The sequence below is a fragment of the Sphaerodactylus townsendi genome, linkage group LG04 (genome assembly GCF_021028975.2).
Source record: "Sphaerodactylus townsendi isolate TG3544 linkage group LG04, MPM_Stown_v2.3, whole genome shotgun sequence".
Lineage (NCBI taxonomy): Eukaryota > Metazoa > Chordata > Lepidosauria > Squamata > Sphaerodactylidae > Sphaerodactylus > Sphaerodactylus townsendi.
The window spans coordinates 76,645,370-76,662,946 of record NC_059428.1 but is presented as its reverse complement, the minus strand read 5'-3'; the positions used below and the strand labels follow the sequence as shown (position 1 = coordinate 76,662,946).

Here is a 17,577-nt window from a genome sequence, read left to right as displayed (position 1 = left end):
ACCAGTACTTAAAAACACCATGAACAATGGACTCCACCCATACATAGGATTTGCATTCACCAATACTGCTGCTGATGCTGCAGGGCATGAAAATGTGAATCACTCCCTGGACTAAAAAAACCCCACCCACAATACAATACTATCAACCACATCTTTGCATAGCGAGTTCCACCCAAACACTTACTGATTGGTTCCCCACCCTGGGACATGGACAATATATACCCCACTAAACATTCCCTTCTCACTGGACACTGTGTGACAGACTTCCCTCTGTGATACACCTCTGAGGATGACAGCCACAGATGCAGGTGAAACATTAGGAACAAGATCCACCAGACCACAGCTACACAGCCCGGAAAAGCCACCACAGCCAGTTGAATCTGGCCGTGAAAGCCTTCGTCAATGGGATTAGACTGGAGTAACTCTATTCTGGATTGCACTGTTAGATTATCATCAGGTTCCACCTATTTATATAAACTGAATCTGGTAATTACAAATTTTGGTAGAAACTGCTGACTTTAAAGCATAATTTGGCTTTAAACAGAAAACCAAATCTCATTAAAATTTACTTATACTGCCCTTATTGGTTGGTTCATATATTCTGCTCTCACACAATGATGATTTAAAAAATGTCAATGCACAACTGCATAAAAGCTAATTTTTTAAACTCTGAGATAAATTTGATCCTGTGCTGTGACCAGAAGAGACACCATACTTCCTGGAAGTTGATTATAGCATAAAATTCTAACTGTGAACAGCCACAGCTGTATGAGTTGCTTACCAATGTCACAGCCTCTCTGGGAAATTCCTTGGAGCTATGAGTCGGTGTTAGTATTTCTATTCAGGGCTAAACCTTCCTCCAGGCAACTTGAGGCAGCTGCCTGAGGCAGCACTTATTTGCTGCAACAGGAAAAAGGGCTTCTTCCTCATTTTATGTGTTTTTGCTTTGCCCATGCATATCTGAAAAATTTACTCTCCTTCTTCATGCCCAATTGCAGTCTTTTATATCTGCTCAGAAAACTATTTTAACTGTTCCATTCATGAGCCAAGTTGAAATGAGCCAAATTAAAATAATATCCAGAGGAACCTTTTTTATCTGCTCCAACCCCGCGGAATATATATTCCTCCAAGACATACCAAGTGTGTCTAAAAATTTTTAGAAACATGCTGCAAATCCTTGATTGCGTTGGTAACATTAATGTTGTAAGCAGTAATTTTATTTTAATTATTGATTATGGTTTGAAGTATTTTTATATTGCATGTCTGACTGACAAGCTTCTAAGGTAGCTCACAAAAAATGGTGATTAAATTCTTAATCTCAGGGATTTTCAGTGATTTCATTGAAAAGTTCCTGATGGCTCACTCCCATCTTGCTTCTCCTAACACTGACAGTACAGTTTGCATCTAACAGCATCAAAAATGCCTACTTCGGTATCTCTATCAACTGTGTTGATTTCTGTGATTCACTGTGAAATATAAGCACTAGTAATATAAAGTGCTGACCTCTCCTCCATTCCAGAATCTTCAGCAAGTGCATGGCAGCAGTTTTAGTATAATCTGAAACAATCTTTCTGTACATTGATGGCTTATTTTTCCACCATCTATCCTTCACCATGTGTTTATCCTAACTTCATTCGACTGTAATTTAAATTGAAATTAGCTACACCTGGGGCTCTTATGACACCTTCAATTGATGAGGACACTTTTAGATTCCATTATGGCAAAAGCTTACTAGTCCTGGACAAACAGCAAATGCTTATTTATACAACCTCAAATCTTTCTGTGCCCAGAGAGTGGTCTGCATACAGAGGTTTTGAGCCTGATGGCAGCTGTGGTTGCTGTAATACACTTTGCCCATCTTATGTTGCAACCACTTTAGTATTGGGTCTTATAACATTTCAAACAAATTGTGAATCACCAAAACATGTTGCTTCTTCCTCACAGAGTTTTAACTTCACTAAGATTGTGAATGTGTCCACATCATTTAGAGTACAGAATATCTATACTCTCATTCCGAGCCACACCTTGAAGATGGATGCCACCTCTGGAGATAGGGCACTTGTATGATATAAATCATACAAGTGAGGACCCAAAAAAAACTTGCAGGAAGGTTACATCCCATTCCCCACCTTTGTTTTCTAACCTCTCTCCCTACTTCCAACCACTGTTTCCACCACTCTCCTTCCCTAGCTATCTTACCTCCTTTCTTTTCCCCGCTTCTGCTTTTCTACCAACCTTGTCAATTTCTAGAGACGCCCTACCAACAGCAGTGTGATCTGGCAGCCAAGAAAACCAATGCGATCCTGGGCTGTATCAATAGGAGTATAGTGTCTAGATTGAGGGAAGTAATTGTACCTCTCTATTCTGCATTGGTTAGACCTCACTTGGAATATTGTGTACAGTTCTCAGCACCGCAATTCAAGAAGGATATTGACAAGCTGGAACGGGTCCAGAGGAGGGCTACCAATATGGTCACAAGCCTTTATTGGCATAAAATAAACATACAAAATCAGCATACCAAATTTGCCCATTATTGCTCACAATTATAGACACTGGTACTAAAATACTAAATACTAAAATATATACATGGTCCTTCTGTAACTATAGGACATTCCTTCAGCTAAGTTAACTCACTTAAACATCATCGGATACTGACAGAAGCTAGAAAAATTACTGCTGGCTATATGTGGTCATAATACATAGCTACCAATATGGTAAAAGGTCTGGAATTCATGTCCTATGAGGAGAGACTTAGGGAGCTGGGTATGTTTAGTTTGGTGAAGAGAAGGTTAAGAGGTGACATGATAGCCATGTTTAGATATTTGAAGGGATGTCATGTTGGTGAGGGAGCAAGCTTGTTTTCTGCGGCTCCAGAGACTAGGACCAGGAGTAATGGGTTCAAGGTGCAGGAAAAGAGATTACACCTAAACATCAGAAAAAACTTCCTAACAGTAAGGGATGTTCGACAGTGGAATGCACTACCTTGGAGTGTGGTGGAGTCAGAGGTGGGATCCAACCAGTTCTCACCACTTCTCTAGAAGTGGTTACTATTTTTTTCTGAGCGCTGAGAAGGGGTTACTAAAGCAACCTCCCTGCCCAATAGGGACTGGAGGTGCGTGTGTGCGGCGGCGCCACTGTTTGAATCCCACCACCATCGGAACCTGTTATTAACATTTTTGGATCCCACCACTGGGTGGAGTCTCCTTCTTTGGAGGTTTTAAACAGAGGCTGGATGACCATCTGTCAAGAGTGCTTGGACTGTGTTTTAGTGGATGGCAGGGGGTTGGTCATGATGACCCTTGTGATCTCTTCCAACTCTATGATTCTATGAATTACAAATCCATCTAACAGTTGCATTGTCTAGTCCACATCTTTCCAGCTTACTTGTAAGAATATCATGGAGCACCAGTTCAAAGGCCATATTAAAATCCAGGTATGCTATGTCCACAACATTTCCTTGGTAAAGATGGCAAAGTCAAGCAAGAAAGGTGAAGTAAAGGAACAAGTTTTCTTCTTCCCTCCCTTTGCTCAGCCAGTGCTGTTAAAATGCTGGGAAACACTGGAGTGCTGAGGAGGGTAACACGCTGACAATGCTGAAAAGTATCAAGGACCAAGAGGCTCTGAAATCATTGAAAAGCAGGCCAAACAGACAAACAGATAAGCAGATGAATGACAAAACAGTTCATTGAGTTAACTGAAATATTCTTCCCTTCTTTAACAATCTTATTTTCTCCCTAAAACAGTAGTTGGTAACCCAGGGGCATGTGCTAGAGCATTTGAGGGTACATGAAAAAAAATTACATAACATGTTTTCTAATATGGAAGTACAATTTAAGCAACCTGGGTTGCCAAGGGGTATGTGAGTGAAAACCTTAAAAACCCTGTGAGAACCTTAAGAAAACAGTTTTCGCATTGTTTCTCTACAATTCTAATGTCCAACATAGAGTAACAGGAACATTGCCAGGCTCCAGGCTTTGTACGGAAGCTAAGGGAAGCCCTTTTCTCATTGATGATATGTTGGACAACTCTGTTTCTCACTAACACAAAGTGCCTTCTCTTTAAATAATTCCCCAGCCCTAGAAATAGTAAGAAAAGTTACAATTCTCCATATTCTTTACTGTATACAGATGCTACTTCATCAAAAAGAAAGAAAATTCAAGGTTAGAGTCCAGAAAATAGGAGAATTTTCTCAACAAGCATTTCAGCAGTAAGTTGACAAAATTTGGTGGGAGAAAACACCAAAACACAAAAAGGCTTCCAGGTATAATTACCATTCTATCTTCCTGGGCACACATACACAATGGACACAATCTTAGATATTTGAAACTGAAGTCTTGCTTCTCCTGCTATAATTCTGGATTGGTAAAATGCTACTTAAGGATAAACTAGAGAACAAAGGACCAAAAACGTGGGAAAGTAGGCAGCAGAAATAGCCTTGAGATCAGAATTTTCTTGATAGCTAACTATGGATTGAGAAGGGAGGTCAGCATACTCTCATCAGATCTCAGAAGCTAAGCAGGATCAGCACTTGATTGGGAAACCACCAAGGAAGGCTCTGAAGAAAATGGTAATTGACAAATCACTTCAGCTTCTCATTTGCCCTGAAAGTCCTTTGCTGGGTTCACTATGAGTAGGTAATAATGGGCTAGGTAAGGAGCTTAAGGCAACATTTCCATCTCTATCTTGTCATTACTTTGAAAGAAATGTTTTTCCATTCCTCATTATTCCATATTTAGTTCTTGATTACTCCATTCAAATTATTTTAGCTCACTAAAAATTGCCTAACGAAAAGGTTTGAGAGTGTGGTGGAATGGTTAAGACCTGAGTCACCTGGGTCTGCATTCCCACTCATGCTATGGAAGCTCACTACATGACCTTGGGATACTCACACTCTCTCAGCCTAACCAACCTTACAGGGTTGCTGTGAGGATAAAATGGAAAAGAGGAGAATGATGTAAGCCACTTTGAGTCACCATTGGAGAAAAAGGTAGAGTACAAATGAATTAAAAGGTAGTAAAATTCATTACAACACTTGATATATTGAATATAAATATTCTGCATGTATTTAAAGCAAATGATAAATCTCACTACCCTCAGAAAAACAAGAAGTGATGAGGCAGTTGGAAGAAATGGGTGATGTCTTCTAACATCCTACACAAAACATACAGACTTAGCACTATTTATATTTAAATACTTGAGAACTAAATATCTCTAAATATCTGCATGTTTCTGAGGCAGGTTTTCTTTTTGTGTTTAAAACTTGCCTATGGACCATATGGAAAATTTTAATAGAGTGAAATATTTAGATACTGTATTATATAAATCAATGAAAGAAGAATGAACTGAAGAGCACTTCAAAGAGTTTCTCTTTCAACTTCTGTTTTCATATCTTCGTTTAATGGAAACTGCTTAACCACTGTTAATATCAAGGTTGGTGCAATGCTCTGCTTTATCACAGGTAAGCGTGGGGGAGGGGTGTCTGTAGTGTACCGAAGGGAAGAAATGTGAGAGGCTTGTCAGTGAACAAGGAACCAGCATTTCATTTGTTCTATTAATCTGTGATATTTGCTCCATAAGGGCTCATTCATACATACAAGTCAACATTATGTATGATCCAAGTCTGAGAAAGTGAGTTTCATAAGTATGCAACTGATATATTTCTGCTACGTGGCAATTTGAGCTATACATATCAGAAATCAATACTAACCAGTAGCCAGGAACCAAAAGGATATTTTAGGCATATGTGGTAAAAGTTTTTTTCTCTTCTCCTTTAAATCACAGATTTCTATGAAATATCACACATTGCTTTAAAACCCTCCTCAAAGGTTATTTGCCACATACAATGAAAAATTGTCACCTGATAAACTTAGGTCAATCAGTCCCTGACCTCACAATACAGTTGTGTTATTCTTTGAAGTTTTACTACTTGAGGACACTAAGACATATTTTGAAACAAAAAGTGGAAGAAAACACCTTTCACCTGTCCTAGCATTGTACTGATACTCAAGTCACCTAATAAACAAAAGTAGGTGTGACCTGATTTTGTTAAGAATAGAAGATACAGCAGAAAGGACAAACTGACAAGACTAGAAAAATGAAAAGAGTATTGCTGAGAATTAAGACGGACACAAACAAAATCTCCAAAAGTGCATACATTTTTCACAGCAAGCACAGGCATATTAGAATAATATTCACAACAAAAGCAATATTGACAGACCTGTGGAGGGAACATCCTCCCTTTTTGATCAGGGGACATGACATAAGCAGCTTGGGTATACGCATAGCTTTTGAAGCGAGGTTTAGGTGGAGGTAAGGGGGTGCGCACATGGCCCTGTGCTACACTGACTTTGATCTAAGGAGAAGAAATTAAGAAGAAAAAGCAGATATGCACTGATGAGCGTGTAATATGATGACTGACTATTTTTAAAAAATTATTTTCAAGGGAGAAACTAGTGGTTTAACTCTATCTTGTAAAAACAGTGCTGCCATTAAGCAATCAAAACTAAGTGGAAAGTAGGGAGGCACTTTCATTAATCTGACATCCTTTCACCAGAGGTAGAAAGACTCCTTGAAGTGCCAGATAATTATTCTTGGCATGATACCCACAATCAGTAAAGGACCTCTATAATTCAGCACACTCGAAAAGCAATATCTTGCAGTAAGCTCTGAATAAATGTGCACAGTAGCCATTAGAACAAGTCTTAAAATGATTATGTAGTGCATAAATAAATTAGTTAATTAATCCAGATAAATAATCAGATTAGCTCTTGGAATTTCAAATGACTTTACGCAATATAATTCTAAGGAGGGCTAAGCTTTCTGAAGCAGAAACTGTGTCCTCAAGGTATGTCCAACAAACAGGTTGAGGCTTCCAGGTTGAGTCATTAGAAATTGTCAATAAAATCCATGTTATTCTCTATGGTCTATTTCTCTATTTTCCATATGGTCAAAAAGGGATACAGCTTCATAATATATGCTGTTAGTCTTAAATAAAAGAAAGCCAAGTATCTGTTCTTCTGTTTTACCACATCAAATGCAACTGTAAAAAAAGAGTACCCAAAACGAAGACACACAGATTTTTCACTTTGTGGTCATATTTCCTGATATTTTTATTTATTTATTTTTATTTTATTAAATTTATAGACTGCCCTTCCCCAAAGGGCTCAGGGCAGTGAACCACCACAGTAAAACAAAGCATTAAAACACAATAAAACCAGCACAGTACCCCAATATTTAAAACAGGAACCATAGAAATATTAATATCAGATCCCCCTCCCTTCCCACCCTTGTGCCCATAGGAGGCCAGATGGCATGGTGGCAGATGTACTTAGCCAGGCTGACCAAATGCCTGGCGGAACGGGTCCGTCTTACAGGCCCTGTGGAAACTCTGCAAGTCCCGCAGGGTCCTGATCTCCCTTGGGAGTCTGTTCCACTAGGTGGGAGCCGTAAAGGTCCTGGCCCATGTAGAGGCCAACCTGATTGCCTTTGGGCCAGGAATCACCAATAGGTCCTCCTCCAAGGAGCAGAGGGGCCTAACGGGGCGATATGGGGAGAGGTGGTCCCTCAGGTATGCAGGTCCAAGGCCGTGAATAACTTTGAAGGTCAAAACCAACACTTTAAACATGACCTGGTATTTGATCGGCAGCCAGTGCTGATGATATAGGACTGGCATAATCTGGTCCCTGTTCGAAGTCCAGTGAGGAGCCTGGTTGTCGCATTCTGTACGAGTTTTAATTTCCAGATTATGGCTAAAGGCAAGCCCGTGTAGAGTGAGTTACACAGCCTATGGAAATGCACAGCCTATGGAAACGTATCTGGAAAATATTATCTCAAGAATACAACCTGAGGAGTCTATGGAAAGGGAAGGAAAAGCGAGTCTAAATGGGCCAATGTTGTTCATTAGTCAGCAATCCCAAGCAAATCTATTAAGATTCCTACCCAGTCTGATCAGTGTGCTTATTCACAGGAAAGTGTTCTTAAGATTTCACTGTTACTGAAAGGTGGGACTGCAAGGAAGGTAAAAATAATACATGAAAAGGAAGTCAGAGAGTGAACAACGATTGACTCAGGGAGGCATTATTTAGCCCAATCTCACCAAACCTTAGAAGCTGAGCAGAAGACCACCAAGGAACATTCTGCAGAGGAAGGCAATGACAAATCACCTCTGCTTCTCACTTGCCTTGAAAGCCCTTTGCTGGGGTCACCATAAGTCAGCTGCTACTTGATGGCACTTTACATACATACATATTTTCATTTACATAACTTCAGTAAACCTCAAGTGACAGTGCTACTACTTGTGAAGGATGAGGACAAGTAACAACTCTTACTTCTGTCCCAAATGACAAATAATCAGAGCACACAATCACTGTGATTGAAAGCAAAATAAAATGTACAATACAAAATGCAATATTCCACTGTTTTTAATATGCTGTATCAGTTCTAGCTGAGGTTGGAAAAGGGGTTTCTTCTTCGTTTTTCTTCCTTCTCTTTCCACTTAGGATTGCCAGAAATACAAAGAACATTGGATAGACCATTGATTTAAAGTAAGGAAGCAGCCTTTCAGAAAAATATAGTGGATGGGTAGTTATATACTTTACCAAATTGGAATAATCTGTGAATTAAACACAAACAAGTAATTCTGTTGTTTTAAGTATGTGAACTATAATTTGTTTTTGTGGTTTTTGTGGTTAAACCTTGTTTTAGATGAAGTTAAAATATATATGACGTTTGAGATTAGTAGTCAGAACTATTCCTCCCCATAATTAGAAGTGGTTAAGTTACATTTTAGATACTGTCCAACCAACATTATTATTGTATTGGTTGGACATCTGATACTTGGCCTTTTGTATTTGCTACTGTAGGCATTAAGCTTCATGTTATATGACACAGGGATGCTAAAGAAGAAGAAGAAAAAAACCCTAACAACCTGGAAAGCCTTCCATAGGCCTGAATGGAGTCCAAAGCCTTGTCTGCAGCATTTCAGCTTGAAAGCCCAAGTGGAAGCTCAGTACAGTCAACTCCATCCTGGGGGACACTTTGCCTCCCTTACCACCATGCCAGCATCCTCTTACGCACCAGGATAGCTCCGCAATGGTAACCACTTCTGGGTTTCACCGCCGCAGAACTATGGCACGCATGGACACCAGCATCTTTGCCCTCTCTGCTGGCAGGGTGCCCCTTATGTTAGTGGAGCAAGTAAACATGTTAAAATGGCGCCATACTGGCTCTATTGGTGCATCCTCCCCCACCCCCAGGATTGAGCTGTTAATTTAAAAAAACATTAAAATCATACTGAGCAAACTTAGTGAGCCTATGCCTGAAACAAAAGCTAATTAACTACCAAAGCTCTTCTTTTGTAAGTATATATTTCCACTTTCACTTCTATTCCTTCATCCAAGTTATTCACTGTTAAATTAATATTTTATTCTGTTTAAGTTATCTCTGCTTCAGTATTATTATTTCGGTGTGCCTTGTAAAAAGGGTTTGCCAAGAAAGGTTTTAAAATTCACCTTCTGAGAGTATAACAGAGCTGAGAGAAAGTGTTTCTTTTCATGTTATGCTACTAGAGTAGAAGCAGCTCAGTCCCTGAAATGAAAAAGGCAGGAAGAATCTGAGAAGATAGATGAGATAATGGTTTCCCTGCCTTGGTGATACTGGAAGGTGTGGGGTCCATCACATGGGGACTTGGCTAACATGCTTCCACTCCATGAAGCATATGACCAACTTTAACACCTCTTCACTTTCCTTCCCCATCATTATATTGTTGAGAGCTTTTTTGTTTGGGGATAGGTAGAAATATGGAACCTGTCACTTTCCTAAACTATAGACTGAGCAGAACATTTCAGTCTTACAGCCTGTAGAACTGCAACAGGTCCCCAGGTCTTGGGTCTCATAGGTGGAAAGTTTCCTGCTGAGGGTAATGCTCTTTGTGGAGTTTTAATGGGAGAGGTGGTCCCACAGGTAAGAATAATAATTATTATGTTATTGTTATCAGGAAGCTAGGTTATTTGCTGGGCTATAATATTTGACTTGAATTAGGGTTTCATATGTGGGCACCAGATGGATTCTTCATTGGAGAGCCCATGTTCTCTCTTGCCATCTCTGTATCTTACTTGGTTAATTAGTTTAAGACACCTGGATGATATACTAAAATATTCAGTTTCTACTTACGTAATACTATAAGTTAGATAGTGTTATGTAATACTATAAGTTACGTAATACTATACATTAGATGGTGGGATGTGAAAATTAAAGGATAAAGTTGAGAGTATTGAATATAAAACTATCATAGCAGACAAAACTGAAGGACTAGATGCAAAAAAGTATCCTAAAATCTTACCTTTCAACTTTAACTTCAAGCAAAAAAAAAGTGTAGCATACTATTTAAGCAACAATAGCAAAAATACACAGAAACATAGATCTTTCTAAACTTTTATTTCTTAAAACAAGACTTCTTGGCTGGTATACTGGGCATTGATTTGCCCCAGTCCAATTTAAATAAAACACAAGATTAGATTGGCTACAAATCACAGCTGCCATTCAATAGGAAGGCTAGAGATAAAAGCTGTTATTGCTGTTGCTTTTGCCTCTTGTTGCTGACTCACCCACACTCCCTTGAATATCACAAAGTCAATCAGGTTGCCATTGGGACCAAGCAGGAAATTTTGGTCTTCTTCTCTAATTGGCTTTTGCAGGAGGATTTTTCTATTTGTTTCATGATGTTTAGGTTGGGTAGCTATTAATAGCTTAACTAGGTCTGGTCATTGAATGCTTAGGCCATAACTAGTTGGGCAGAGACAGGGTGGGTTGTTTATGGTGAGTATCCTGAGCCATCAGGCAAGATGGAGGGGGTATTCTGAGTCAACAATCACTTGATTTTTTGTGGGATGGGGCATGTGAAGCACCTTTGGAGCTTAGTTACATCTTTCCAAACTTTGCAGTGGCTTCAAAGCACACTAGGAAAAGGACTGGGGCTGGGCACCTCTTCACACAGTATATGCAGGTAATGAGAAACAAGGCCAATGGCAGCTGCTGTGGAGCCAGGGTAGATTTGCCAAAACAAAAGGCAGCCATAACTAGGCTACCTAGAGCAGCCCACTCTCAATTAAATACTATATTATCATAGCTATTGGTTATGTGAATCAGCTGTTTTAAATAAACTAGTAAAGCCTATGCTGAGGCTGAGTGTCTTTATTGCATATTGGGTCAACAACTTATAAATTCATGCATATCAAACAATTTAATACATACGAATAAGAACCCTACACAGTAGTGAATGAAAATGACTATTGGTCACATTTTGTTTTGGTCTATGATTTAGTTGTTTCAGAACACTGTCACCCAGAAACTCATAAACAGTGTCCCCAAAGTATAATCAATTACGAGTTACAGAATTTCCCCTCCTTCTGTAAACAGAAAAAAATCCCAGGGTACAATTCAACCCCCAACTGCTGACTTTTTCCCTTTGGGGGAAAATTCTATCCTTGTTCTATTTTTTTAAACAATTGTACAGAGAAATGGCTCTACATTTTTGCCTTTTTAGGACACTGCGACCTGCACATTGGCAGATAAAGTCCAAACAATACAGCCAACTACTGTTAACAGTTTTCTGTTAGTAGTATTTAGAGGGCAAAAAGATTCACATCTCATTAGTTACATATTTTAATGAGTTTCCAAAATTAAACACATACACACTCCCAGTCCCACTAGCCAACTAACTAACTTAAAGATACGGCTCCAGGGTTTTGCTTTTCATGTTCCATCTAAAAATAAAACTGAAAGTTAAAAATTTCAGAGGACCTACTTGCTGAGAAAAGCGCTGTTGATGCAAGTGGACATGCTCTTCCTTCGTGTGCTTTGATTGCCGTGGCAGTGTTTCCACTTCCTGAATGGCTTCAAGTGTAACTTGCTGGGGCAGGACTTGAAAAAGTGATGTTACATACATCAAGATGGACTTCTTATCAGGATAAGCAGTTGCAATATCTGGGAAGCAGATTAAACACACAAGATTAGATCGTCTGGAAAACTTCACAGAAACCAAGCAGGCTAATGAACCGCCCATTGTCCATTTAAGTCCTCTAGAGACTAATTAGAATTACAGTCAACTCCACATTTTCATATTGAGCTTGAATACAAATGAGAAAGAGGAAAAATTCCTTGAGCAACAGCAAAAATGGCAGTTTGTTTCTTACATTCATGATTTTTCTCTATTACATTTTAATAGTAACTTTATATAGTAATTTTAATAGTAACTCTATATAGTCAAAATACTGTATAATCAAAATATGTTCATAATACACTTATAGCTGTTAGGGATATGAACACATTGATTTCATTTTTATTTTTCAAAAATCTTCATTTCTTGTCACTATTTTCATTAATAATCCTATTTTGCTTTGTAATTCTATTCATTTTTTTGCTATGATTGTGTTCAATGGGTAGCAGATTTCCAGTTGTATTTTTTTTTGTTTCTATTAAATTAAAATCAAATTTTCATTGACTTTACAGCTCTTTTGTGGAATCTTACTGTCCAGTTTTCTAAAACAGTGTCAGGAAGAGCCACTGTGGTTCAGGGGTTAAGACTGTCAGACTAATATTTGGGAGACAAAGGTTCAAATCCCCGTTCAGGCTATGGAAGCTTGTTGTGTAACCTTTGGGCCAGTCACACTCTCTCAGCATAATAATCTCACAGGGTTGTTGTGAAGATAAAATGGAGGAGAGGAGACTGATGTAAGCTGCTTTGGGTCCCCATTTGGGTAAAAAACCAGGGTATAAATGAATTACATAAATAAAATGTCCAGTTTCATACACAATTGAAATTCTAATTTGCCAAGTTAGTACAGGGAACAGTTTTGCACCCCTAGAAGGCAGACAGAAGAAGAGAGAAGGAATAAAAGATATTTAGTTTGTGAAAGAGGCCTGACAGAGCATGCCTGGTACCTTCATCTGCAAGAGAACAAGCACCATTATAGAACAAATATAATAAAGTGTTAAGAGCCAGTGTGGTGTAGTGGTTAAGAGTAGTGGACTCTAATCTGGAGAGCTGGGTTTGACTCCTCACTCTTCCACATGAGCAGTGGACTCTTATCTGGTGAATTGGATTTGTTTTCCCATTCCTACACATTAATCCTGCTGGGTGACCTTGGGCTAGTAACAGTTCTCTCTGAACTCTTTCAGCCCCATCTACCTGACAAGGTGTCTGTTGTGGGGAGAGGAAGGGAAAGAGTTCATAAACTGCTTTGAAACTTCTTACAGGAGAGAAAACCAGAATATAAATCCAAATTCCTCCTCCTCCTCCTCCTCCTCCTCCTCCTCCTCCTCCTCTTTCTTCTTTTTTGCTAGTATTTTAAGGCAAATTGCCAAGAAGAAAAGCAATGCTATACAGTATTCTGTAACGGTTTTTGGGTGGCTCAATTCAGGACTGCAGAAAGTGTCAGATAGCTTGTGTCATGCCCCCCACCTCCCGGCTGACAGTTCATTAGAGGAAGAACACTGAGACACTCACAAGAGCCATGCCAGTTATTATTATTGTCCAGCAGAAGAGGAAGAATTACAGCTTCCCAGTTCCGGGTTTATCAGGAATACCAGGCGGGATGATAGCTCTAATGATTCCTCAGATGTACGACTGTTTAAACTCACTAGCATCCTGGGAGGTAATGCCCAATGATTTTGCTGTAAGTGTATTTTTTCTCATCCTATCCAGGACAGTATGAGTCTCCTCACTGAAGAGGTTCTTGTCCTGAAAAGGGAGGTCTTCAACTCTAGTCGTGATGCTAGGGTGTAAGGAGGAAGCTCACAGCCAAGCATGTCTTCTCAGCATCACTCCAGAAGCTAAAGCCATATGTTCACAGCATTCAATTGCTTTTTTCTTAACCTAAATCCTTCAGCAAACAAGACCTTGCCTAGAGTCTTTATATCCTCTGGTAGGGAATCAATACATTGTACCATACTGTCCCAAAGGAACATCTGGTAGCACCCCATCACAGCAATGAAATTGCATACTGTAAGACCCAAAGCACATATAGAATACACTTTTCTGCCTGAAGTGTCTAACTTCCTTCCCTCCTTATCCATAGGGGAAGAATGGGAGTCAAATCTGTAACATGAGTGCAGCACCCCTGTAACTATTGAATTGGGCACTGGGTCATGGAAGAGGAATTTAAATCCTTCTTATTTTATCTTATATAAAATTTACACTTTCTTAATGGAAGTCTGGCTTAAAGTGTTAACCCATGTGGCCTCAGCTATTCCTGAATACCCTTGATTAATAGGAGGGCAATTCACCCCACATTGGTGCCATATAACACACTTATGATTCAGGAATCTCAGATCCAACTTAATATAGTCAATATCCAGATCTTTCACCCTCTGGATTAGTTGCTCTGAATAGAGCCAAAAATCCTCCATTGGGAAGACTGGGACTGGATCCCCAACATTGTTCTCCTGAGAAAGCCAGGATGTAGCTTCAGATTCTGACCTCAAGTCAGAGGGAAAACTGTCATCTGGATCACGATGTAGATGCACGGACATATCAGTACTGTTATCTACTCTCCTTTCCCCATAAAGACTGAATAAGCAGACTCCTCTGTTTCCTTTGGATCTTGCAGAGGAATTTTTGGATGAATAACTATCAATGTTTCCAACTGGACTTTTGTCATTGTACACACTCATGGAGTCACTTCAGAAACAAGCAGGGTAGAAATGATATGGAGAAAAGTGCATTCTTTTTAGCCATACACTCATTTGGAAACTGAGAAATTGGCAACTTGCCATTTTATTTCCTTTCTATTCAAAAAGCAAACACTATCCACATCTTTTGCTTCACTGAACAAGAGAAAGTACATGAAAGATGTTTAAGAAAAGTACAAGCTTTCAGTTATTATAAGTGAAAATACAAATCTATTACTATTTCATGCCTGTACCTAATGGAGTTTATACAGGAAAATTTAAATGCCATTTCATGAATGTAAAATATACAGTTTTCTGATGGCAGCCACTGTATGTCACCATGAGAAAGCCCTGATCTAGCTCAACGTTTCATGTCACTGTAAAAATGTAAGTTATGCAGCACTACTTTCAAGTAGCTTTTTTTGTTGTTGGGTATTAAAATTTACCTCATGCATTTGCTGCACTGAATCAAGATGTAAAGAGGCTGTTGTATAAGAATTCATCCCATAAGACTGGAAGAAATCTGGGATCTAATAATAGCAATGAAATTTCATTACAATAAATCTATACCAGTTTACTAAGATCAGAAGTTCACTGACATTTGTTTCCCTTCTAAAGATATGTTACGGCCTTAACAGGGGTAAGGATTTTATTAAAGGGATTCTCCACCAGCTGCTAAAAATATAACAGCACAAAAGTAGCAAAGGGGAATGAGCTCTCACGTTGGCAGCAAGAGGGGCCGAGAGGGGATCTTTTAGACTGTATCTACGGGGAAGGAATTCTGGCAATTGATATTCCACAGAGAAGCAAGAGTCCAAATTGAGTTTAAAATATTTATATAAATTTGTTTAAAAATACAAACACACAGTGAGACACAAGAGCACATGAAGAGCAGAAATAGATCATGTGGGCTCAAAAGGCTCAACTCTTATGTGTTCTAGCAATAAAATGTTCTATCACTGAGGAAGGACGTTGACAAAAATAGGATATATTATGAGGCAGCTGAGGTATCAAAACTTATGCCTCATTTAACATTGATAATCCAGAACAACTCAGACTTGATGGTGAATGCCATCTTTAATAATCTGTTAGATGCATCTATTTTGGACCTATAGATGTACATTGAGCTAAAAATGCCTACAATGACCTCAGACTTCTTTCTGTTGTGACTACAGGGGAATAATTCCCATTAAACGGAATGGGGTTTACTTCTGAATAGACATGTTTAGGATTGTTCTCTCACATCTCTGCCAAAGTGTATTTCACCATTACTGCATTATTCCCTCATTCATTTCGGAGAGCCCAATCCATCTCAGAACACACGGGTCCATAGAGGGGGTCTTGATGCTGTCATCAGGGATTCAATACCTTTGATCCTGCCATATCTTACTAGACTTGAACTGGTTCTCTTTGGAATTCCAATTATTGTTTACTTTGAAGACTAAATAAGGTCAAGATCTCAGCAACAGCACTGTGATCAGGCTGTGGCATATTTTTGATTATCATTAATCAGCAGAGACAATTCAAGATTTATTGTAGGGAATTAGATAAACTTGAGGATAAACTAGATAACCAGTCCTAAAAGAGATAAAGATTGAAATGTTTTCATTTAAGGTTAAATGCCATGTTATTCAGATTTTCCCACAATAAACTGGTTTCACAATAAACCTGTGCTCCTGATAGAGAATTTGGACACTTTCAATTAATCTACTTGCAAATTATTACTGGTTGGGTTTGTTTTGTTGTTGTTGTTGTTGAACTGGGAAATGGGGTTAGGAAAACTGGCAAGATGTTAATTGCAGGATATTTTAAAAATAGATGGGTTGCAGTCATTCTTTATCTTCCCCTCCTAGCATTCCTTCTTTTGGAGCACCTTAACTTTTTTTCTAGGAATTAGTGAACTCCCTAAACTCTTCCTGAATGCTGCATCCATTCTGTTATGGGAATTAGAACAGTCCGTGCTATATCTGCTCATAGAAAGAACTATCATATCTGCATTAGTAATTAAAGAACATTATTCTCTTTTTCTGTAATGACATTTTCAAGATCCAGATTTTGAAATGTTTTGATTAATATATTAATGAAGAAAATGTTAATACTGTTATCCCTAAATGTAGTGGTAGGAAAATCTCTTTCTCTTTAAACTAAAACAGATTTCCAAGTGGCTGCTTTGATTTGAAATTAAAAAAAAAACATGAAATAAGGAAAATAACCACATGGGTAAAAATGGGCTATTTATTCCACTGTAACACAATATTTCTCAAAACAGCGGGGTTTTGTTTCATTTTTTCTATTTAGAGACCATATGCAACAGTTCAAATTTATACATTTATCAGTTTTGGTAACCCAGACCTAACTCTTCATCTGACTCATCTCTTGTGGACTTCAAATCATAGAGCTAGAAGGAACATGAGGGTCATCTAGTCCAAACCCCTGCACAACAAAGAACATTCACGTCCTTAATCTAACTCCTATCTTCTCTTCCAAATCTAAAAAAGAAAGACCAAATTCTGCACGATTGTTAGTTCATATTGAATCTCCCATTTCAATTTTGCTTCTTGCTTGTGAGGATGAAACACAAGTCATGATATTCACAAAAATAGCTTTTATATGCTGAATTTTCTCCATAAAAGGTATGTAAAATACACAATAACTGAAAATGTATTGTTCTTAAAAGTTAAGACATAGTTCTCAGAAAATTAAAAGAGATGAACATTTCTGAATTACTTGCATAACACTCCACATCCTTGAAACAACAGCAAAGGAGTATTTGTTCCTCTCATCACTAACTGAAACAATTATGTTATTACTTAGAAAGCATCCTCTCAGCAGACCCTGGCCCATTATTCATGAAACACTTATCTTAGGACTCTTCTCTGCAAAGTGGGCTTGTAGTGGGCTCTCCTCACG

General features: G+C 38.6%; 1 protein-coding gene across 2 annotated transcripts in view; it reads right to left on the bottom strand.

Annotated features, from left to right (window-relative positions):
• Positions 1-17,577, bottom strand: part of DMD (dystrophin) — a 1,175,169-nt gene that overhangs the window by 795,949 nt on the left and 361,643 nt on the right. Inside the window, exons 8-9 of one of the 2 annotated variants that reach the window (XM_048495459.1) lie at positions 11,804-11,982; positions 6,218-6,352 (exon numbers count right to left, since the gene is read on the bottom strand). In XM_048495459.1, coding sequence (XP_048351416.1) covers positions 6,218-6,352; positions 11,804-11,982 — 314 coding nt within the window. The remainder of the gene's footprint in view (positions 1-6,217; positions 6,353-11,803; positions 11,983-17,577) is intronic. The other variant, XM_048495460.1, reaches the window with a different exon arrangement.